This window comes from Chiloscyllium punctatum, chromosome 31, assembly GCF_047496795.1.
Source record: "Chiloscyllium punctatum isolate Juve2018m chromosome 31, sChiPun1.3, whole genome shotgun sequence".
In the NCBI taxonomy this organism is placed as follows: domain Eukaryota; kingdom Metazoa; phylum Chordata; class Chondrichthyes; order Orectolobiformes; family Hemiscylliidae; genus Chiloscyllium; species Chiloscyllium punctatum.
Window position 1 is genome coordinate 72,612,482 of NC_092769.1, and position 24,179 is coordinate 72,636,660.

The 24,179-nt window shown below is 44.6% G+C and overlaps 1 protein-coding gene across 1 annotated transcript; it reads right to left on the bottom strand.

The window, feature by feature from the left end:
* Window positions 1-503: 503 nt before the first annotated feature.
* LOC140457060 (insulinoma-associated protein 1a-like) lies at window positions 504-2,499 on the bottom strand. The gene has a single exon (XM_072551017.1). The coding sequence runs from the start codon at window positions 2,148-2,150 to the stop codon at window positions 1,011-1,013; it is 1,140 nt and encodes a 379-aa protein (XP_072407118.1). The 5' UTR covers window positions 2,151-2,499; the 3' UTR covers window positions 504-1,010.
* Window positions 2,500-24,179: the final 21,680 nt, after the last annotated feature.

A 24,179-nucleotide genomic window follows, 5' to 3' on the forward strand; every position in this document is an offset into this window, starting at 1 on the left:
GAAGAAGCTGCCTTGAACCTGTTGGGACGTGTGTTTAAGCATCTTGAATACAACTTTGCCAGGATATCAGAACCAAAAGAGTTAATTTATAAGGACGGGCTGTTTAAACTTGCCTCCCAGTCCCTTCGGTTTAAGAGATCAGCAGCTGATCGGTTCGAGATAGTTAAAGGGCTAAAAAGAATTCCAACGGAATACGGAGTAATTATCTCCTCTACTGGAAGGAAAGAGGTAACACCATCTTAAACCTACAGCCATGCTATTCCCACTTGTAAAAGGCCTGCGGTTCTTGGATTGGGGAGATCGACGTCGGGTTGCAGTCTGAATTTTCAGAACTGAAAGGGATCGATCATTGTGAGGGAAACGTAACGAGCGGTGTGCAGCAAAGGCAGGTCCAAGTTAGACCACGCGAGAGGGGCCCGAATGGCCTCCTCCTGTCCATAATGTTCAGCGCGCCCCACACAGATACCCTCCGCTGCCAAAGAAGCATCGACGGCACGCAAACGGATCTCTTGACATTTTATTTGAAACACCTCAGGAATAAACAACATTGAAAGCTGTGACAGGTGATAGCTGTCCCTTCGCAAACCGTAAGAGAATATAAACTTTCCGTTTTTGTTGAGGCGCAAATGTCACTTTCAATCATTGAGAAAAATACAAAATTCAGCTGTACAAAAAATTACTCTTTTGTTAACCCACCCCAACCGGACAAAAAAAGTTTCTAAACAGTCATAGGAAGATCTTGTACAAAAAAAGCATTCTATGTACATATAAGATTAACAAAAAAGCAATATATAAATAACTTATATAAATTATACTTTGTATTTAAACCATTTTACTGTTACAAGTACCAGGCTAGTGAACTTTGCCCTTACTTCCCTCTCCTCGTTTCGAGACTGATTTATTCGCGTTATTTTGAAAGTTCCTTTATTTTTCATTCACACACACACAATAAATAAGACCAAGACCGGGTGATGGGGTTTCAGAGTTTATGTTTCGATTCCGCCCTCGTTTCACATCACCGCCGGCGCCGTGGACAGCTGCAGCAGCATCACTTGCCTGTTCTCCAAGGGCTGACACTTGCCATTGCTGAGGACCTGGCAGGGGGAGAAGGATGCCTCAGGGAGCCCATCAGAACCTGAGCAGGCGAGTCCTGAGTGCGAGCTAACGTCAGGCTTCCTCTGGGGCCGCTGGAGGTACACTTGGCCGCCTGACAGCAGCATGGAGCCTCGGTGAGTGGCCATGTGCTTCCTGAGGTAGGCTTGGCGGCGGAACTTCTTACCGCAGAGCGGGCAGTCGAACAGCTCTTCTTCCAGGCTCGGCGACTCGCAAGGCCGGCCTGAGGGGCTGGGCGGCTGCTCCTCACTCCTGGCTTTGCTCTTGTTGCTCTCCTTGGCCCCCTCTTGCGCTTGCAGGCCGCTGGGGTTCCTGGGCTTGTGCCAGCGGCAGTGAGAAGCCAGGTTGGCCGGACAGCTGAACACCTTGTCACATTCGGAGCAGCGATACTCCACCCGGACGATTCTGGAGCACCGGTGCTGGGCGAGGGACAGGGCGTCGGCGTATTCCTCCTTACACAGCTGGCAGATGAACTCACCCAGGGGCTGACCTGAGCTCTTGTGCTGCTGATAGTCCGTCAGCTCTTTGGTGATCCTTAGCCCCAAGACCGGTGAAGTGGTCACCTCGTCCCTGTAAGGCTTCCTGTCCGCCCTCGGCTTCTTGCTCTGCACCTTGGCTTTGGCCGGAGGCAGTTGCCTCTTGACCGCTTGGATGCTGGTACAATTGGAGCCCATCTTCACCTCCTCATCTGACACCGAAGCCACGAAGACCGCTCGTCCCAGCGACGAAGCCAGAGCCAAGGGGCTGGGGAAGGATTCCGCCAGGATGGGCGAGCTGGAGTTGCCTGGCCGACCCGGGGAGCCAGGGCAACTGCTGACTGGCCGGTTAGGGCTGCGGTCCGGGGCGCAGGGGGAGCTTGGCATTCCACAGTATCCCGGCCTAATGTCAGTGGAGGAGGTGGGATGTAGAGAGGCCCTCCCCTGCCCCCATAGGGACGGCACTGCCTCTGGAACGCCCCATTCCTCTTCGACGCTGCGTACCCTGTATGAGACAGGGGCAGCTCTCTTGGTTCTCTTCACCAGAAAGCCTCGGGGCATCTTGGCTCAGGAAGTTCGTGTCTTGTCAAACCAACAACAAAAAAAAACCCAGCAGCCTGCAAGTGAGCACTGTACTCTGTGCTGCCAGGGAGATCAGGAGCGTGGGCAAAAGCAGCAATCTTTCCCACTTTGGAACTGTTCAATCGCCGCACTGTTCGGGCTATTTAAAGGCTGCAAGATCCCATTGTCTGGTCCATCTCAAGCAGATGGCTTGAGATGAAGAACCAATCAGACAAAGAGGGTAATCTGATCCAAGAGGGACTGTCGAGTCTCCCAGGAGGCGCCAGATGTACCTGTTCTGACGCGTGTTTGCTCCCCATTATGTAAATGACTATAAGGGAGCCACACGTCCGGCCTGCTCTTTTTGTCCTGCTCCTATTCATAGCACACGTGCCGGGGCTTTGTCCTAATTCAATAGAGGCAGGGAAAGAAAGATAGAGAGAGAGAAGAGGCCTCCTTCTGGGGGAGGGGGAGATGGAGAGAGGTCCCTTCGCGTCTCCAAATGCGCCCGAGCCAACTCTGTGGCTCTTTTGTTTGCAACAGATCAGACTTGAGACCCCAGGCTGTCTGATTCACACAAAGCCGAGAGCGGGAGAGAGAGAGAGAGAGAGAAACTGACAGAGAGAGTGAGAGAGAAAGGGACTGACAGAATTAGAGAGGAAATAGAGAGATGTAGTTAACACACATCGATAGAAAGGAGAAAAAGAAAGAAAGGGACTGACAGAATTAGAGAGAGGAAATAGAAAGATGGAGATAACACACCGAAAGAGGAGAGAGAGATAAAGGGACTGACTGATTTAGAGAGGAAATAAAGATGGAGATTACACATACCGAAAGAAAGGGACTGACAGAATTAAAGAGGAAATAGAGCGAAAGAGATAACACACGCTGAAAGAAAGGAAAAAGAAAGGGACTGACGGAATTAGAGTGAAATACAGAGATGGCGGTAAAACAGTCTGAAAGAAAAGAGAGAGAGAGAAAGGGGCTGATTGAATTCGAGAGAGGAAATAGAGAAATTGAGATAGCACATTCTGAAAGAAAGGAAAGAGAAAAGACTTACAGAGACATGGAGTCTGACACAGAGACTGACAGAGAGGGCAAGAAAAGGCAGGCAGGCAACCAGAAACAGAGAGATACAAAAATACAGAGATAGAGAGAGGAAGGACATGCGATAGAGTAAGGAGAGGAGAGAGTGACTTATTTCTAAGGAATGGAGAAAGGGAGAAAGAAAATGAACAACAGAAGGGGGAGAGAGCACACGCGATGAAGAGACAGACAGAACAGTAAGAAACAAGCAAGAAACTGACAAATGCAAGAAAGAGAAGAAATAGTTGGAGAAAGAGTGAGATAAATATTGAGTACATTTGAGAAAAAAATTCAGAAAATGTTTTGGTTGATAGACAAATTTTAAGAATCTATATTTATATTCCATTAATTATATAATTTACACTGAACTATCAAATAACTAATAGTTGGTTACCTAATTTGCTTTCTGTGCTGACCCTTTTTAAGAATCTGGCAAAGATCAGGAAGAGACCCACTCTGTTCCAGCGAATGCTCAAACTTCAGGCAACTGGTTGCCTCACCCCTCACTCAAACCTTCAGCAACTTTTGTCACCTCTCTAATTTCAAATCTAATGTTGATCTTGCTTTTGTGCACCTCCTGTGCAACTGTAACCTTGTATGCCTCGCTCTGTTTAAACACCCTATGATCTGTAAGACCTTGTAATATTATGATCTCCCTGTACTACAGGCAAAACAAAACTTTTCACTGTACTTAAATACATGTGACAACAAATTAAATCAAATTCATTTCACATCTCCGCCTCCCTCCTAACCTTCAAGCCAAGATCCATTTGAGATCCTTTCCTGTGGTTGTTCACCACCATTTTGTAATCCACCCATCCCTGATTAGCTTGTGTCAGGCTTCCAGCACCTGCAGTTTTTTTGTTTTTATCCAAAACGTGAGAGTTGATTAATGAGAGGCAATACTCCATCCTGAGTTGCAACCATATTGGCACTTTCTTCACAGTCAGCCAGTAAAAATTGTAAGACTTCTTTCCTAGCAGCACTGAGTGCACCTACATCACATAGACTGCAACAGTTCAAGAAGGTTGCTCAGCATTAACTCACGGGCAGCTGAGAAATGGACCAGCATTAGGCCAATGTGGTGTATATCCCGTGGAAGGATTTAAAAAAAAAACTCTGGACATGATAAAGTTAGGCTTTCAGAATATTCTAGGCACAAAGACAAAACATTTTATCGTGGGATTGGAGGAAATATGCATTTATGCTGCACCTTTTACCACCTCAGGATGTCTCGCAAGTGTTTTATAGCCAATTAAGTCCTTTTGCATCATGTTCACTGTAGAAGTGCAGGAAACATGTTAACCATATTGTGCACAGCAAGATCCCCCAGCTTGCTCTGAGGAAGCATCACTTGACCCAAAATGTTAACTGTGATTTCACAGATACTGCCAGATCTACTGAGCTTATTCAGCAATTTCTTTTTTTTTTTCTTTCCATGAAGTTGGTTGAGGGAAAAGTGCTTTATCCCAGCACACCTGGAAGAATTCCTGCTCTTCTTAGTGTATTGGATACCTTTTACATCTGTCTGAGAAGGTAGAGGAGATCTGGGTTCAATGCCTTATTTACGAGATTGCATCTCCTACGATGCAGCACACCCTGTGTCCTCAGACCTCTGAAGTGGAACTCAAACCCATGACCTCCTGAATCTGAACAGCAAGAGAGAGTAAGCTCAGAATACTTTAGCAGGGCAGCTGGATCCTATACTAGTCTAGCCCAACCCAAGACTGCATTCTGATTTACTTTTGAATTCTAGAAGACTTGTGTGTCTCAAATGGGCTTGACAGCAGCCCATAAAGTCTGTACTGAAATCTCTCCCCAATGCTGTATTCAATTCATTCTTGCACCATTCATGTACAATTCTGTTATGAAACAAGTACCAGACATTCCATAAGGTGACAAAAAAAGTCTTAATAGAGATTGCAATAGAGTCAACTTGAACTCACAAAGAAAAATAAGATAAATATCGAAATGTATTGTCTATGAATGAATTTGTTGATTTCTCTGTCTCCCACTCTGAGATCATGGGCTCAAGCCTCAATTCAGAAGTAATCCGAGCAGTGACAGTACTCGGGGAATGCTGCACTGTTGGAGGTGCCATCTTTCGGATGTGATGTTAAACCAAGGCCTGCCCTCAACACATGCACGTAAAAGATCCCATGCCGCTACTGGAAGAGAAGCAGGGAGTCCTCCCCAGTGTCCTGGGGCCAATATTTATCCTTCAACCAAGAACAGATTATCTGGTTATTATTACATCACTGTGGGAGTTTGTGGTATGCAGATTGACTGTCACAGTTCCTACACTGCAAGAGCAGCCACGCATCCAGAAACAAAGCTGCTTCATTGGTTGTAAAGCACTTTGGGACATCCTGAGGTTATGAAATGCACTATCTAAATAAAAGACTTTCTTTTGTTGTGTGCATATCAAGATTCTACAAGTGCCCTCCACCCCCATCCTCACCCCGTGAAGTGTAAATATATCCTGTCACTCCATTAGACACAGGGCATGGATAGTGAATTTGAATAAGCCTGGCAGTAAAATAAATTTTATTTATGTGGATTTAATTTGTCAGTAACTACAGCGGGACACAAGGCAGTGGATGGGGTAGATTGGGGGTGGAGGGAATGTTATAACCTATGAAACAGCTCAACAACCTCAAACATGAGAGTCTGGTCGATTAGAAGTGTTGACAAGACCCTCACTTCGCCATGGCTTAAGGAGAGACGATTAAATGGAGTGCTGCTTTGATGCACACACATACACACACACACAATAAAAAGTCTGCATGGCACACGACCTCTTTCATCCCTCCTGTGTGTTTTGGCTGATTTGCATCTGGCTAGAGGCTGTACGACAGTCTGTTTCAACCACCCTCCCCTGCAACTCCTCCGTCCCCCACCCCCAGGGACTGACTCATGTGGACAAGGGCCCAACAGACACACATCCATTCCAAGCTCTCTTGTATTACCATAAAGCTGCACATCTTATTAACCCCTGCTGCAGTATTGAAAGAACAGTCCTGATCAATCAGTAATGAATGTGCATTCCCAACCTCTCTACTCCTGTCGTCTTTTTCTCCCTATTCTCAATTGCCTGTCTCCTGCATTCCTCTTCTACATCCCCCTTCCTGTATTTAGCAGGAAAAATATAATTAGTTAATTGAATGCAGCAAGTTTTGTGGTGTCTTTCAAAGAGTGGATTTGTGTTCTAGTGCCTTTCACAACCTCAGATTGTTTCAATGCACTTAACAGCTAACGAAGTACTTTACTTGAGGTATTGTGACTGTTATAATTTCAGAAATATGGCAGGCAACTCTGTACACCAAAATTCTACAGACTGCAATCTATTTTAGTAATGTTGGTTAAAGGATAAGTATTGGACCAGTGCACAGCTGAAAACTCCCTCGCTCCATACTGAAAGAGTGGCTGTGGGAACTCGAGAGAGGTTTAATATCCTTTCCAAAAGTGACCCCCTCCAAGAATTCAGGACTCTTCATAATGGCACTAGGGAATGTCAACCCAGATTATGGGGTTCAAGGACATGAACCCATGAATTTCTGATGCAGAGAGAAAACTGCATACTCTGAGTGACAGCATACCCTGAGACAGGTCAGTCTGGATTATGCAAAGTGCAGGATGCCACCACGCTGTTCTTGTGTGTATACAGAGTCTGTGTCGAAATGGAGTCCATGTTAGCTGAACAAAAAAATAAACTTTGCTGTTTTCTCCCTCACTGTCTTGATTTTGCCAATTCTTGCTGGGGTGTGGGGTTTTATTGACATATGCTATCCAGTGGTCACTGTCAAGTCACAATGGTGTGGGCACAAGTTGTTTTACCAGAGTGAGTATCACAACAGGGCCTGATTCCACTAGTATGTATGATTGTCAGTTTAGCATCAAGGATGTGAGCTTTGGCTCCTTTTTTTGTATACTCAATAAGGAACCAGACCTGAAAGATTTTGCTCTCTGATTGGCCATTTAGAGCCATAGAGCTGTACAGCATGGAAACAGACCCTTCCATCCAACTCGTCCATGCCGATCAGATATCCTAAACTAATTACTCCCATTTACCAGCATTTTGCCCTTATCCCTCTAAACTCTTCCTATTCATGTGCCCATCCAGATACCTTTTCAAATGTTGTCATTGTACCAGCCTCCACCACTCCCTCTGGCAGCTCATTCCACACACGCACCACCCTCTGTGTGAAAAAGTTGCACCTTAGATTCCTTTTAAATCTTTCCCCTCTCACCTTAAACCTATGCCCTCTAGTTTTGGACTTGCCCACCCCAGGGAGGAGACCTGGGCTATTCACCCTATCCATGCCCTCATGACTTTATAAACTTCTATATTGTCACCCTTTTCAGTCTTTGGTGCTCCAGGGAAAATAGCCCCAGTGTATTCAGTCTCTCCCTGTAGCTTATAAGCGAAACAATGAACTAAAAGCTTCCAGAAAACTGATTAGCCTCAATTTCTGATCTGGGGATTAGATTGGCTGGTGAGGATTGAATTCAGCTCCATGGATTGTTATTCATAATGTCAGGACTTGTGGCTGAGAGAAGGGGGATTTCTGGAGTGTAGTGTAGTGTAGTGGCAGGGAGTGGGGTTAGAGAAGCACAGGGGAAGGGAATAGGTGGGAGAACAGAAGAGAGGAATGTAGAAGAAGAATGGGAAGAAGAGAAAAGAAAGGAGTGCATGGAAAAGATAGTTCAGGCTACTTTGGATCTGGTAACATGTAATGAGGCAGGATTAATAGATGGTCTTAGAGTAAAACAAATTCCCAAGGAAACAGCAACTATAACATGGTAGAATTTAGCTTTCAATTTGTTGATATTTTAAGCAACCTGTTCAAAGATGTTATGACAAACCTCTAAAACAGGTGGGACTTAACCCAGCCCTCCTTGGCTCCGAGGTAGTGCAACTCCCACTGTGTCACAAGCACCCTAGCTTTCAATTTGTCATTATTTTAATAGTATACCTCAGTGTTCATCTATGACATCTTCCAATCAATGTTTTTGGAGATGTTACTATACACCCCTGGAGGAGGTGGGGCTTGAATCCAGGCTTCTTGGCTCCCAGGGTAGGGATACCACCACTGTGCCACGTGCAACTTTCAAAAACAAAATCACAAATTGCTGGAAAATTTCAGCAGGTCTGGCAGTATCTGTGGAGCGAAATCAGAGTTAATATTTGGGTCTAGTGACTTCTAATGAATTGAATTCTGAGGGTCACTAGACCCAAAACATTAACTCTGTTTTGTCTCCACAGATGCTGCTGGACTTGCTGAGCTTTTCCAGCAATTTTTGTTTTTGCTTCAGATTTACAGCATCTGCACAGCATTTGTTTTTTATTTACTCTAATTTTCAATATGTCTTATTTTTTCCTCTCTATCCAGAAGCGCTAATACACAACTGAGCATGTTCCCACTGCCAAAATCACTGTGACTGTATTTTGCTTTTTTTAAACCTAGCTAACACCACCAGTATTGACCCTTGTGTAAGTTTTCAATTTGTCCTACTTTCTTAACCAACCTGTTCAGAGATGTTATTACACATCTCTGGAGCAAGTAGGATTTGAACCCAGGCCTTTTGGTGCAGGGATAGAGATACTACCACTGTGAGAAACGTGGATCAGTTGTACAGTCCTAAATCAGTGTCATTACAAAGAAATGAGAGCTGAGCTGTTTGGAGTGGAGCTGGGAAAAGAGTTTAGCTGAAAAGATGGATGAAGAATAGTGGTAGACTTTTAAGAAATAACTCATGACTCATAACAAAGATACATTCCAGTGAGGAACAAGGATTTTAGGAAGATAATAAACCAAACATGGTTAGCCAAGGAAGTTAAGGATAATAACAAATTGAAAGATTTAAAAAAAATACAATGTGGCAAAGATTGGTGGTAAACCAGAGGATTGGGCAAGTTTAAAAAAACTTTTGCGTGGGTTTCCTCCGGGTGCTCTGGTTTCCTCCCACAGTCCAAAGATGTGCAGGTCAGGTGAATTGGCCATTCTAAGTTGCCCATAGTGTTAGGTGCATTAGTCAGAGGGAAATGGGTCTGGGTGGGTTACTCTTCGGAGGGTCAGTCTGTACTTGTTGGGCTGAAGGGCCTGTTTCCACACTGTAGGGAATCTAATCTAATCTAATCAAAAGATGACTACTAATAATAAAAAGGGAGAAAATAATTTTTTTAGGGTAAACTGGCAAGTAATATAATAATGGACAATAAGAACACTGTTAAATACATAACAGGGAAAGGAGAGGCCAGTTGAAATTAGGCCCCTTAGAGAATGGGGCTGGTAATATAATAGACAATAGACAATAGGTGCAGGAGTAGGCCATTCTGCCCTTCGAGCCTGCACCACCATTCAATATGATCATGGCTGATCATCCTTAATCAGTATCCTGTTCCTGCCTTATCTCCATAACCCTTGATTCCACAATCCTTGAGAGTTCTATCCAACTCTTTCTTAAATGAATCCAGAGACTGGGCCTCCACTGCCCTCTGGAGCAGAGCATTCCACACAGCTACCACTCTCTGGGTGAAAAAGTTTCTCCTCATCTCTGTCCTAAATGGTCTACCCTTATTTTTAAGTTGTGTCCTCTGGTTCGGCACTCACCCATCAAGCGGAAACATGTTTCCTGCCTCCAGAGTGTCCAATCCTTTAATAATCTTATATGTCTCAATCAGATCCCCTCTCAGTCTTCTAAACTCAAGGGTATACAAGCCCAGTCGCTCCAGTCTTTCAGCGTAAGGTAATCCCGCCATTCCAGGAATTGACCTCATGAACCTACGCTGCACTCCCTCAATAGCCAGAATGTCTTTCCTCAAATTTGGAGACCAGAACTGCACACAGTACTCCAGGTGTGGTCTCACCAGGGCCCTGTACAGCTGCAGAAGAACCTCTTTGCTTCTATACTCAATCCCTCTTGTTATGAAGGCCAGCATGCTATTAGCCTTCTTCACTGCCTGCTGTACCTGCGTGCTTACCTTCATTGACTGGTGTACAAGAACACCCAGATCTCTTTGTACTGCCCCTTTACCTAAATTGATTCTATTTAGGTAGTAATCTGCCTTCCTGTTCTTGCCACCAAAGTGGATAACCATACATTTATCCACATTAAACTGCATCTGCCATGCATCTGATTACTCACCTAACTTGTCCAGGTCACCCTGTAATCTCCTAACATCCTCATGTTATCGCTAATACCATCTTCCATATCATTAACATATATTGTAAAAAGCTGCTGTCCCAATACTGATCCCTGCGGTACCCCACTGGTCACTGCCTGCCATTCCGAAATGGAGCCGTTTATCACTACTCTTTGTTTCCTATCAGCCAACCAACTTTCAATCCAAGTTAGTACTTTGCCCCCAATACCATGCGCCCTAACTTTACTCACTAACCTACTATGTGGGACTTTATCAAAAGCTTTCTGAAAGTCCAGGTACACTACATCTACTGAATCTCCCTCGTCCATCTTCAGAGTTACATCCTCAAAAAATTCCAGAAGATTAGTCAAGCATGATTTCCCCTTCATAAATCTATGCTGACTCTGACCTATATTGTTACTACTATCCAGATGTGTTGTAATTTCATCCTTTATAATAGACTCCAGCATCTTTCCCACCACTGAGGTCAGACTAATTGGTCTATAATTTCCTGTTTTCTCTCTCCCACCTTTCTTAAAAGGTGGTACAACATTAGCCACCCTCCAATCCGCAGGAACTGATCCTGAATCTATCGAACTCTGGAAAATAATCACCAAAGCATCCACGATTTCTCGAGCCACCTCCTTCAGTACCAATAGTTTCCAATAGTGGGGAAATCAGGGAATGTCAGAGGTGTTGAATAAATACTTTGCTTCAGTCTTTACATTAGAGGATACTAATAGCATTACAAAATAATAAATAATCAATGGACAAAGGGATAAGGGGTGGATTGGGAGGGGCAAAGGAAATAAATACAATAAGTATCACTAGTAAAAAAGAACTAAGATAACCAACTGGGCTAAAGACTGATAAGTCACGGGGAGAAAGTGAGGACTGCAGATACTGGAGATCAGAGCTGAAAATGTGTTGCTGGAAAAGCGCAGCAGGTCAGGTAGCATCCAAGGAGCAGGAGAATCGACGTTTTGGGCATGAGCCCTTCTTGCATGATTCCTGAAGAAGGGCTCATGCCCGAAACGTTGATTCTCCTGCTCCTTGGATGCTGCCTGACTTGCTGCGCTTTTCCAGCCACACATTTTCAGCTCTGATAAGTCATGGGGACCTAGTGGGTTGCATCCTAAGGTAATAAGAGAAAGTAGCTACAGCTTTTGAATAAGTCTCATTCCTTATTCAAAAAAGGAATGAGACTGAAGTCAGATGACTATAGGCCACCTAGTTTGATATCCATCATTAGAAAGTTTTAAGAATCTTTTCTAAAGAATGTAATAGCAGAGCATTTGAAAATAATAATTGAATCAAAACAGAATCAGCAGGGCTTCACGAAGAGGGTTTTTTATGCCTGACAAATTTATTAGAATTCTTAGAGGAGGTAACAAGCATGATAGATAAAGAGGAATATTAGATATAACATATTTGGATTTCCAAATGACAAAGACATAGGCATTGAAGATAGGAACAGGAGGAGGCCATTTGGACCTTCGAGCCTGCTCCGCCATTCATCACGATCATGGCTGATTGTCTGACTTAACAGCCTGATCCTGCTTTCTCCTCATAACCTTTGGTCCCATTCGCCCTAACTGCTATATCTAGCCACCCTTTGAATACATTCAATGTCTTGGCATCAACTACTTCCTGTGGCAATGAATTCCACAGGCCCACCACTCTTCGAGTGAAGAAATATCTCCTCATCTCTGTCCTAAATGGAATCTCAGACTGGGACCCCTGGTTCTGGATGCACCCATCATTGGGAACATCCTTCCTGAATCTATCCTGTCTGGTCATGTTAGAATTTTATAAGTCTCTATGAGAGCCCCTCTCACTCATTTGAACTCTAGCGGAAACAATCCTAACCTTGTTAATCTCTCCTCATACATCAGTCCCGCCCTCCCTGGAATTAACCTGGTAAACCTTCGCTGCACTCCCTCAAGAGCAATAGCATCCTTCCTCTGTAAATGAGACCAAAACTGCACACAATATTCTAGGTGCAGCCTCACAAGACCCTGTATAACTGCAACAACACATCCCTGCTCCTTTACTCGAAACCTCTTGCAATGAAGGCTCACCTACCATTGCCTCCTTTACCACTTGCTGCACCTGCATCCCTGCCTTGAGCAACTGGTCCACAAGGTCACCCAGGTCCTGCTGCATAGTCCGCTCTCTCAATTTACAGCCCTTCAGGTAGCAATTTGCCTTCTTGTTTTTGCTTACAAAGTGAATAATCTCACATTTATCCAAATTATACTGTATCTGCCATTGATTTGCCCACTCACCCAATCTGTCCAGATCATGCTGAAGCATCTCTGCACCCTTGTCATAGTTCACCCTCCCACCCAACCTGGTATCATTTGCAAACTTTGAGATGTTACATTTTGTTCCCTTATCCAAATCATTAATATATATTGTCAACAGCTGGGATCCTAGCACTGATCCCTATGGTACCCCACTCATTACTGCCTACCAAACTGAGAGCCCATTAATTCCTACTCTTTATTTCCTCTCTGCCACCCAGTTTTCTATCCATCTCAATACACATCCCCCAATTCCATGCATTTTAATCTTGACAATAATCTCTTATGCATGGCTTTGTCAAATGCTTTATGAAAGTCCAAACATACCACTTCAACTGGCTTCCCCTTGTCAGCTCCATTGGTTACATCTTCATAGAATTCCAGCAGATTTGTCAAGCATGATTTCCCCTTCACAAATCTATGCTGACTCTGTCTGATTCTTCCACTGCTTTCAAAATTCTGTACTATAAAATCCTTGATAAATGCCTTTGATATGGTACAGTTTATAAGATTATTTAATAAATTAGGAGCCATGTTGTTGGAGATGGGAGATTAGCATGGATCAAGGATTGGCTAACTAATAGAAAACAAGAGAATTGGGATAAAGAGAGGGGAAGATTTCAAGATAGCAACCTCCCATGGTTATGTTCCTGTTTGCGTGTCTTTGGAGAGGGAGCACGTGGTGTCGATCAATGCTCTTGATGCCTTTAGAAAGGTGTGGGCACTGCAGGAGATACACGACATTATTTACCCCATCCAAATCCATTTTTATTTATTCCTTTCCCTTTCTCCCTCACTTTTGATGGTTCACTTTACCCATAATAGGCTTTGCTTGTAAATATTTAATTGGCTACATGAGTGATTATTGCTGGTGGTTAGTAGTTAAAACAACAAAATAAGTCACAGTGATTTGCTGGTGGGAAAGTTGCTGAGTTGAATGCAATAGCACCTCCAGGTAAAAAGAAGAAAATGTCTTTTAAAGAAAGATGGCAAACTTTATCCAGTGGAATGCCATAGGAATCAGTGTTGGGGCCACATTTACAATATATATTAATGACTTGGATGATAGAAGTAAATGTACTGTAGCCACATTTTTGGATGAACAAAATAGGTGAGAGGGCAATTTGTGAGGATGCCACAAAGTGAACAGAGGGATATAGATGGATTAAGTTAGCGTGCAATATTTGGCAGCTAGAATATAGTGTGGAAAAATGTGAGATTATGCAGGAAGAATAGAGGAGTTGAATATTATTTAAGCGGAGAAAAACCGCAGAGAGTTGCAGAACAGAGGAATTTGGGGGTCATCATTTAGGAATCACAAAGAAGCTCGCATACAGTACAAGTGAGCAGGTAATATTGAAGGCTACAGTAATACTGAACTTTATTTCAAAAGGTATGGAGTATAAAATAGGGGGGAAAGTACAAAGAACTGCAGATGCTGGACATCAGAACCAAAAATAGAAATTGCTGGATAAAGCTCAGCAGGTCTGGCAGCATTGATGGACAGAAAGCAGAATCAATATTTCAGAACTAAAGAAGAGGGGGTCACTGGACCTGAAACTTTTTTTTTAGATTAGATTACCCACAGTGTGGAAACAGGCCATTCAGCCCAACAAGTCCACACCGACCCGCAGAAGCACAACCCACCCATACCCCTACACCTAACACTACGGGCAATTTAGCGTGGCCAATTCACCTGATCTGCACATCTTTGGACTGTGGGAGGAAACCGGAGCACCCGGAGAAAACCCACGCAGACACGGGGAGAACGTGCAAACTCCACACAGTCAGTCGCCTGAGGCGGGAAATGAACCCGGGTGTCTGGCGCTGTGAGGCAGCAGTGCTAACCACTGTGCCACCGTGCCGCCCACAAATTCAGCTTTGTCTCCACAGATGCTGCCAGACCTGCTGTATAAGAAGGGAAATTTTGCTAAATGTAGACAAAGCATGAGTTAGACTACACCTGGGATACTGTGAACAGTTTTGGTCACCTTACCTAAGGAAAGATATACTGTCATTGGAGGGAGTCCAGAGAAGGTTCAGTAGTTGATCTCAGGTATTTAAGGATTTTCTTATGAGAAGTTGTGTAGGTCAGGCCAATACTATTTACTCTAGAAGGATGTGGTTTGTTTGAAATGTTCATAGTTGAGCTAAATTGTTAATCAGTAAGGGAGTCAAGGTTTTTGGGGAACAGACAGGAAAATGAAGTTGAAAATGATAAGACCAGCCATGACCTTAATAAATAGCTGAGCTGATTTGATAGGAACAAAAGTAGGCCATTTGGCCTATGTCTTTTAGTCTGATAGGTAGGTGAGGAAAGGAAAGATTGGTAGAGGGAGAGGGCAGTAGGAGTGGCCTGGGAATGTAGAGAGAGTTGGAGAAAAAGAGACGAGACAAAGGGAGAGTGGGATAAAGATGGGAGAATTGAGGGAAGTGGAGAGATGAGGGAAAGGGAGATGGAGAATGGTTGGGGAAAGGAGGAGAGGTAAGGGAAAAATGGGGCAAGGAATGGAGAGGTAAAGAGGAGGGACAATTTGAGGGTTGAGTGGTGAGGGGAAAAGGAGGTGAGGTGAAAAGTGACATGAGGGGAGAGTGGAGGCAAATGAAGGGGAGAGGATAGAGGTGAAAGAAGAATGGAATGTAGGGGAGGAGAGGAAGAGGAGAAAAGAGGTAATAGGAGAATGGGGAACAGAGGGAAGAGGAGACGTGATGGGAGGAAGAGAGGGGAGTGGGGAGCTGAGAGGGGGAAGGGAGGGGAGGAGAAGGAGTTTGAAATCCTTTTATTGATGAAGGAGATTTTTAATCAATTCCCCTTCCCCTTTTTACATGACTCTTCCACAAAACAATCTTCTGAGACCCCTAACCACCTCCCCGCTCCACCTAATGACATTAATTACCAACATTGGGTGACAATTATTAAAGGGATTTATTAAAGGTTTCACTGCTTAGGATAAGGAGTGGTAGGATGTTGATCAGTCTACAACCTAAGGGTGGATCTGTACTAATTTCAGCCTCTGCTTTTGATGCAATCATGTGAATCCATATTGGGTTGCGGAGAGAGAGATTGAAGAGAGCTGAGGGAGAGATAGACAGTGAGTGAACATATGAATACAGAACTTAAAATCAGGAGTAGGCCATTTGTTCCTTTGAACCTGCTGCATCATTCAGTATGATCTGGTTGTGGTCTTAACTCCTTTTTGGTCTGTCATCCATAACCTTTGACTTCCTTGTCCATCAAAAAATCTATCTGACTCTGTCTTGAATAAATTCAATGATTCAGCCTCCGCTGTTTGCCAGGGAACAGAGTTCCACAGACTGACAACCCTCAGAGAGAGAAAAAAAGTCTCCTCATCTCCATCTTAAAAAGAGAGCCAGGCGAAGGAGAGATGGTGTTAAAATAATGGAAAGAGTGAAAGAAAAGTTAGAGAGTAAGGTAAAGTGGAAGTAGAAGCAATGCAGAAACTGTAAAAATGAATAAGAAAGTGAATAACAGCAGAGTGAAAAAGAGTAGAATAAAGAAAGGAAGAAACAGTGAAAAACAAGATAGTGAAAGAGAGAGGGTATGCGTGATGTTAAATTGCCTGCGAGTTGCCCAGTGCATGTAGCGTCCTGTCTGTTCTCATTAACATACAGCTGCAAGCATTTTGCATAGCTCAGGGCAAGTTTGGAGACATGGAATGGCCTGCTGAGTACAGTTAATCAGGAACCTGACTGTACATTGATACAGCTGGGAAGTTGGAGGGTGGGAGCAGTATTCAAAATGCTTTTCGCCCTGGCTTGAAAACTACAAAAAATTTAAATGGGGGCTGGGAGAGAAATTGTGGCAGGAGATGGAGTTAAATTTTATAATTTGTACTGATGGCAGTTTCACTTAATTGTCTGTGAGGAAGTTCAGTGACAGAGACAATAACCATGCCAAGTAACTAACAGCTACAGACTCACGACAAGAAACATCTAGAGTTTTATTTTCAGACAAGTGGATAAAAACGCATAGCATCATCTCGCTGAGGCAATGTACTTGTTTGAATGTTAGTGCCAATTTTAAGTCAAGCTGTTATTCCCTCCCAGTGAGTCCTGCAGATTATTTTTGGAGTGGGGGCGTGGCGTGTTGAGGGCAGCGGGGGGCTAGGTGGAGGGATCTGTTCAAGGTGTTTAAACCATTACAAGTATTCAAGATAGCAGATGCGGACAACCAATTTCTTCTGGTCAGAGGAATCTGGACCAAAGGGAAGCAGTTTTAAAATTATAGCCAGGTCATTCAGTTTTTTAAAACAAACTTGGGGCAGGAAACTTGGAACCATATCTCCTGCGGTCAGTTGAAATGTTTAATTTTGATAGATTTCTCTTGTTGAGCAAAAACTTAAAGGAAATTGTGTGCAAAGACAAGAAAATGCAATTGAGTGTTACTGTTCAGCGGTGATCAGAATTATTGGTAGAACAGGTTTGAGGTGTTGAATGGCCTCCTTCTCATCCCAATGCTGCTCAGGGCAGGCTAGAATAAGATTCAGTACCCTTGGATGAGTTGTGGTGAGGCAAAGGTGGGAAGATGCGATGGAATCAATGACAATCCGATTTCAATCCATATCACTAGCCCCTATTGTGGAAGTCTATTTGACAAGAAGCTGGAGCTCGGTTGTGATGTTTACCTTGGTTGAAAAGTTCACACATACTCCAAAGGTCAGGACTGTCAGGAATGATATCCCAACAAGAATCACCAGAAAACTGAGGAAGTGTTCCTTATCGGAGGCATGTTGAACAGCAAACCTGAGGAGACTCACATTCTATCACTCAAGAATATTATTTAACCAAAACCAGCATGCCTAGCCCCTCAGGCCTCATCCTCTGTTGAAAAAACTTGTCATGGTCTCATCTCTTTCCCCCACTCAGTTGACAAACAGTCAGAATTCTTTTCTTTCTCAGTTAGACCATTGCTTATTTAAATTGTGTGTAGTTAGTTTTATAATAAAAGCAGATCCTTTTGACCATTGCTTGGTTCCTGCTCTGCCAATATCTGAAGTTTAATACCTCACCCTCATCCTCAAATCACACCATGGTCTTGCCCTCCCTATCCCAGTCATCTGGATTTCTGAAATCTCAACATACCTCCAATTGCAGCCTCTTGCATGTCCCTGACTTCTGCCACTTCTCTTTGGTGGCTGTACCTTTAGCTATCTCGGCCCTAAACTCTGGAATTTCATTTCTAACCTTCTCTGTCTGTTTCTTTTCTTGATGACATATCTTTAAACCTACTGTTTTGACTAAGTGTTTGGTCACCTGTCCTAATCACCCCTTCTGTGACACAGTGTCAACTTTTCTTTGGTAATGTCTCCTACGATGCATCTTGGGACATTTGTACCTGAAGCTTGCAATATAAATAATAGTTCAAAATTTGAAAAAGTGTTTTAAGAAACTCAGAATTAGGGCCTTAGCCTATTTCCACAATGTCCTAGTGAGAGAAACAGAATTTAGACTCTGCCGGTGACCAAGCTGGGGGCCAAGACCATTTTCTTAAGTTCCAATTCCTACCTGAGGAATCCCAATGGGTAGGCAGACCAACAGGAACTGGCTTTTCTAACTCAGGACAATAGAGGGCAACATGAGAGGTTTCTCTCAACCACAGTTGTGACAGAAGGGCTCCACAAATTCCTGGCATCAGTATATCAAGCGCTGTAAGTCCAATTGTGTAGGTTGTCACTGATTTGGTAGGCTGCTTTGTTGGCTGCTGCTGCAGACAATAAGCTAGGGGTTTGGTATCTCTCAGTGAGGCACAGATTTGATAAATGCTTTCCCCACCTCACCTGTGTGAGCCCATGACAGTGAGCTGCAACCAGCTCAAGAATATGTCAAAGATCAAGAACGTTGCGCTCACTGCCAGACACAGACACCTCCCAATAACCAGTAAGGAAGCTTGTGAGAGACTTATCAGTGACAGAAATCTCCAAGTTCTAAACTTCCTTAACACAGGGTCCTTAGGCAAATTGTCACTATGGTTGTCTTTGCAGTGCTCAGTTAAATAAGCACAGACAGTAAGATAGACACTCTGGGTAGTTTATACATAGAAAACAGTGAATGGAAAATGAGTTACAGGCTGGAATCTAATTGAGACAATTTGTGTGGTTTACTTATGGAATAATAGCTACCCAAATGTGAATTATGGAGCTGACATCTAATCAAAGGGTTCAAGGGTGGGATTTATATATAGAATGGCAAATACAAATAATCATTTGGTAGCATAGAACTTGAGTATTGTAGAAAATAATATACATTTTGTTAAAGCTCTTCATTTTGTACACATCAGGACAATTAGCAAGAATACCAATTCAAGGGGAAACAACTTTTTTTTTGTGCAGGTGTGAGACACAGTGAGAGACACAAGGTGCACGAATCTTTATTCAATTTGCACCCGAGATGGAAAGATAGGAAAACACCCGAGTGGCCAGTGACAAGCAGTGCCCTTCATATCAAAGGGCAATGCTGTGTGATCAGACACTCTTTTTTTTGTTCTCTTTTTAAAAAATTTAACCCCTACACTACCACCTAACTGCGGTAGTGCTGGAAACAACATTTATTCTGCATGAGACGGAAGTGCCAATTGGTTTCTATGTGAACTCTGATTGGTGGAAATATTATGGAGAGTGCAACAATAAATGATGATTGACAGATGACTGCCAGGCTTTTATTTAATTTTAAATCTGCAGATCGCTCAAGATACTGCCCTAAGAAATGAACAAGCAGATGGTTGTCACTGATTTTATTGAGTTGAAACAGTGTGGGTACAGTCAATAGACATGTTCTTTCTGTCTTCAAAGAACAGTTAGCACTGCTGCCTCACAGCGCCAGAGACCCGAGTTCAATTCCCGCCTCAGGCGACTCTCTGTATGGAGTTTGCACATTCTCCCTGTGTCTGCATGGGTTTCCTCCGTGTGCTCCAGTTTCCTCCCACAGTCCAAAAAAATGTGCAGGTTAGGTGAATTTGACCATGCTGAATTGCCCGTAGTGTTAGGTGAAGGGGTAAAGGTAGGGGAATGGGTCTGGGTAGGTTGCGCTTCAGCGGGTCAGTGTGGATTTGTTGGGCTGAAGGGCCTGTTTCCACACTGTAAGTAATCTAATCTAATAAAACAGTGCCCTGCATATTCATTTATGTAGCTTCCAATCCACACAAGTGCATCACACCGTGAGCCCAACTGACAATTCTAATCTGTTTGTCAGTTTAATTCTTCACACACTCAGGGTTATCATTAAACATGTCCAATGAGGAATCATGTCTCATGTTGAATCCTGTGTTGTCAGTTTTACAAGTGCATATTGAGATTCAAATGATCCAAACTGTAGTGCAGTGCTGAGGCACTGCTCCATTGTTGGAGGATCCTTTGTTTCAGATTGAGCTATTAGATTGAGGCTGTTTAATTGCAGCTAATTTAAAAGGATCTCATGACTTACACAGGAAGAAGAACAGGAAAATTTTTCTCTTCGTACATTACAATAGAGACTACACTTTAAGTGTACTTCATTGGCTGTGAAGTGCTTTAGTTTGTTCTGGGGTTCAGAAGGCTGCAAAAGAAAGATCTGTTTCACTTAATTTTTAAAAACAATTCAGTTTGTCTTTTTAAAACAGGTGAAAGGACTATCATTAGATTTTCCTGAGGTTGGCTGCAAGTGCCACCTTCTGGGGTGAACAGGGAATTGCACTTAGCAGGATATGCAATTTTTAAAACAAAATCGACCTTTTGCAGAAAACATTCAACATGCTTCACATCAATATGTCAGGTACTATGTCTACAGCAAGATTCCAGGAAGAAGAAAAGCAGTTTCTTCCTGAGTTTATACTTGGATAAATATGAACTCAGGAAACTAAAGAGAACTATCTTTCTCTTCTTCCAAATCATACTATGGCATATTTAATACACACTTTGAGGGGACAGGCAGAGGTTCAGTTATCATCTCATCTAAAAGATGGCATTCTGACAGTATTTCATTCCTTCAGTACTGCCCTATTTGACCGTGCAACACTCCCTCAGTACAACCTCTCATTACATTGCAATGTTCCTTTAGCACTGACCCTCCAACAATGCAGTGCTCCCTCAGTACTGGGTTCTGACATGCAGCACTCTTCCAGTATAGGTAAAAACAATGACTGCAGATGTTGGAAACCAGATTTTGGATTAGTGGTGCTGGAAGAGCACAGCAGTTCAGGCAGCATCCCAGGAGCAGCAAAATCGACATTTCGGGCAAAAGCCCTTCATCAGGAATAAAGGCAGAGAGCCTGAAGCATGGAGAGATAAGCTAGAGGAGGGTGGGGGTGGGGAGAAAGTAGCATAGAGTACAATAGGTGAGTGGGGGAGGGGATGAAGGTGATAGGTCAGGGAGGAGAGGGTGGAGTGGATAGGTGGAAAAGAAGATAGGCAGGTAGGACAAGTCATGGGGACAGTGCTGAGCTGGAAGGTTGGAACTAGGGTGAGGTGGGGGAAGGGGAAATGAGGAAACTGTTGAAGTCCACATTGATGCCCTGGGGTTGAAGTGTTCCGAGGCGGAAGATGAGGCGTTCTTTCTCCAGGCGACCCAGCGGTGAAGAAGGCCCAGGACCTCCATGTCCTCGGCAGAGTGGGAGGCAGAGTTGAAATGTTGGGCCACTGGGCGGTGTGGTTGATTGGTGCGGGTGTCCCGGAGATGTTCCCTAAAGCGCTCTGGGGAGACTGGACTCCTCCTAGCAATGTGAGGAGACCGCATTGGGAGCAACGGATACAATAAATGATATTAGTGGATGTGCAGGTAAAACTTTGATGGATGTGGATCCTTTAGGGCCTTGGATGGAGGTGAGGGAGGAGCTGTGGGCGCAGGTTTTGCAGTTCCTGCAGTGGCAGGTGAAGGTGCCATGATGGGAGGGTGGGTTGTAGGGGGGCGTGGACCTGACCAGGTAGACACAGAGGGAACAATCTTTGCTGAAGGCGGAAAGGGGTGGGGAGGGAAATATATCCCTGGTGGTGGGGTCTTTTTGGAGGGGGCGGAAATGTCGGCGGATGATTTGGTTTATGCGAAGATTGGTAGGGTGGAAGGTGAGCACCGGGGCGTTCTGTCCTTGTTACGGTTGGAGGGGTGGGGTCTGAGGGCGGAGGTGCGGGATGTGGATGAGATGTGTTGGAGGGCATCTTTAACCACGTGGGAAGGGAAATTGCAGTCTCTAAAGAAGGAGGCCATCTGGTGTATTCTGTGGTGGAACTGGTCCTCCTGGGAATAGATATGGCGGAGGCGAAGGAATTGGGAATACGGGATGGCATTTTTGCAAGAGGTAGGGTGGGAAGAGGTGTAATCCAGGTAGCTGTGGGAGTTGGCGGGTTTGTAAAAAATGTCAGTGTCAAGTCGGTCGTCATTAATGGAGATGGAGAGGTCCAGGAAGGGGAGGGAGGTGTCAGAGATAGTCCAGCTAAATTTAAGGTCAGGGTGGAATGTGTTGGTGAAGTTGATGAATTGCTCAACCTCCTTGCGGGAGCATGAGGTGGCGCCAATGCAGTCATCAATGTAGCGGAGGAAGAGGTGGGGAGTGGTGCTGGTGTAATTACAGAAGATCGACTGTTCTATGTATAGCTGCTCCCTAGACTGTGGTGCTCCTTCAGTACTATCCTTCTGACAAGGCAAAGGTTTCTCAATATTGTTCCTCGGACAGTACAGTGCTCCATCAGTATTGTCCCTCTGATAGTGTAGCGTTCCCATAGTACAGAGCTCTCAAACTGTGCTTACTTACTGTCCCTCCAATCTTTCAGCATTCCCTCAATACTGTTGCCCTTTACAATATAGTGTCTTCAATTCTGCCCCTCCAACTGTGCAGCACTTCCTCAGTAACAAAGGTAAAGTCACCATAATCGGACCAGACCGTGGGGCTGCTCTCTTATTAGAGAGAGAGAGAGATGATTGGTGGTTGCTTTATCCTGTGGATCATCTCATCTCAGGCAAAGGGAGAGGTTGAGAAGCAGAATCATTCATGGTAACCTCAGCCAGTACGGAAATTGACACAATCCAGTTGGCATCATTGTAAATCAGCTGTCCAGTCAATTGAGCAAACCAATACCCCCTTCCCCAAATACTATTAACTGAATCATAATGCAGCAATCCCTCAGCACTGATTCTCTGACAGTGCAGCACTATATGAGCACTGTCTGTCCCAATGTACTGACCTTCCAACACTGAGACTCTCCCTCCATACTGGCCTTCAAACAGTGAGGCACTCCCCCCGTACGGTACTTCCAACAGTGAGGGACTCCCTCCATACTGACTTTCCAATAGTGAGGAACTCCCTCCGTACTGACATTCTAACAGTGAGGCACTCCCTCCGTACTGACCTTCCAACAGTGAGGCACTCCCTCCGTACTGACCTACCAATAGTGAGGCACTCCCTCCGTACTGAACTTCCAATAGTGAGGCACTCCCTCAGTACTGACCTTCCAACAGTGAGGCACTCCCTCCATACTGACCTGACAACAGTGAGGCACTCCCTCCGTACTGACCTTCCAACAGTAAGGCACACCCTCTCTACTGACCTGCCAACAGTGAGGAACTCCCTCCATACTGACCTGACAACAGTGAGGGACTCCCTCCGTACTGACATTCCAAAGGTGAGGCACTTCCTCCTTAATGATCTTCCGACAGTGAGGCACTCCCTCCGAACTGTACTTCCACTTGTGTGGGACTCCGTCCATACTGACTTTCCAATAGTGAGGCACATCCTCCATACTAACCTTACAACAATGAGGCACTCCCTCCGTACTGACCTTCCAACAGTGAGGGACTCTTCGTACTGACTTTCCAATAGTGAGGCACATCCTCCGTACTGACCTTCCGACAGTGAGGCACTCCCTTCTTAATGACCTTCCGGCAGTGAGGCTCTCCCTCCGTACTGACCTTCCGACAGTGAGGCACTCCCTCAGTATTGACCTTCCAACAGTGAGGCACTCCCTCAGTACTGACCTTCCAATAGTAAGGCACTCCCTCCGTACTGACCGTCCAACAATGAGGCACTCCCTCCGTACTGACGTTCAAAAGGTGAGGCACTCCCTCTGTACTGTCCTTCCGACAGTAAGGCACTCCCTCTGGACTGACCTTCTGACAGTGAGGCACTCCCTCTGTACTAACCTTCCAACAGTGAGGAACTCCATCAGTACTGACCTTCCAATAGTGAGGCACACCCTCCATACTGACCGTCCAATAGTGAGGCACTCCCTCCGTACTGACCATCCAATAGTGAGGCACTCCCTCTGTACTGACCTTCCGACAGTGTGGCACTCCCTCTGTACTGACCTTCTGACAGTGAGGCACACAATGTGTACTGATCTTCCAACAGTGAGGCACTCCCTCCGTACTGACATTCGAAAGGTGAGGCACTCCCTCTGTACTGACCTTCCAACAGTGAGGCACTCCCTCCGTACTGACCTTCCAATAGTGAGGCTCTCCCCCCGTACTGTACTTCCAACAGTGAGGCTCTCCCCCCGTACTGTACTT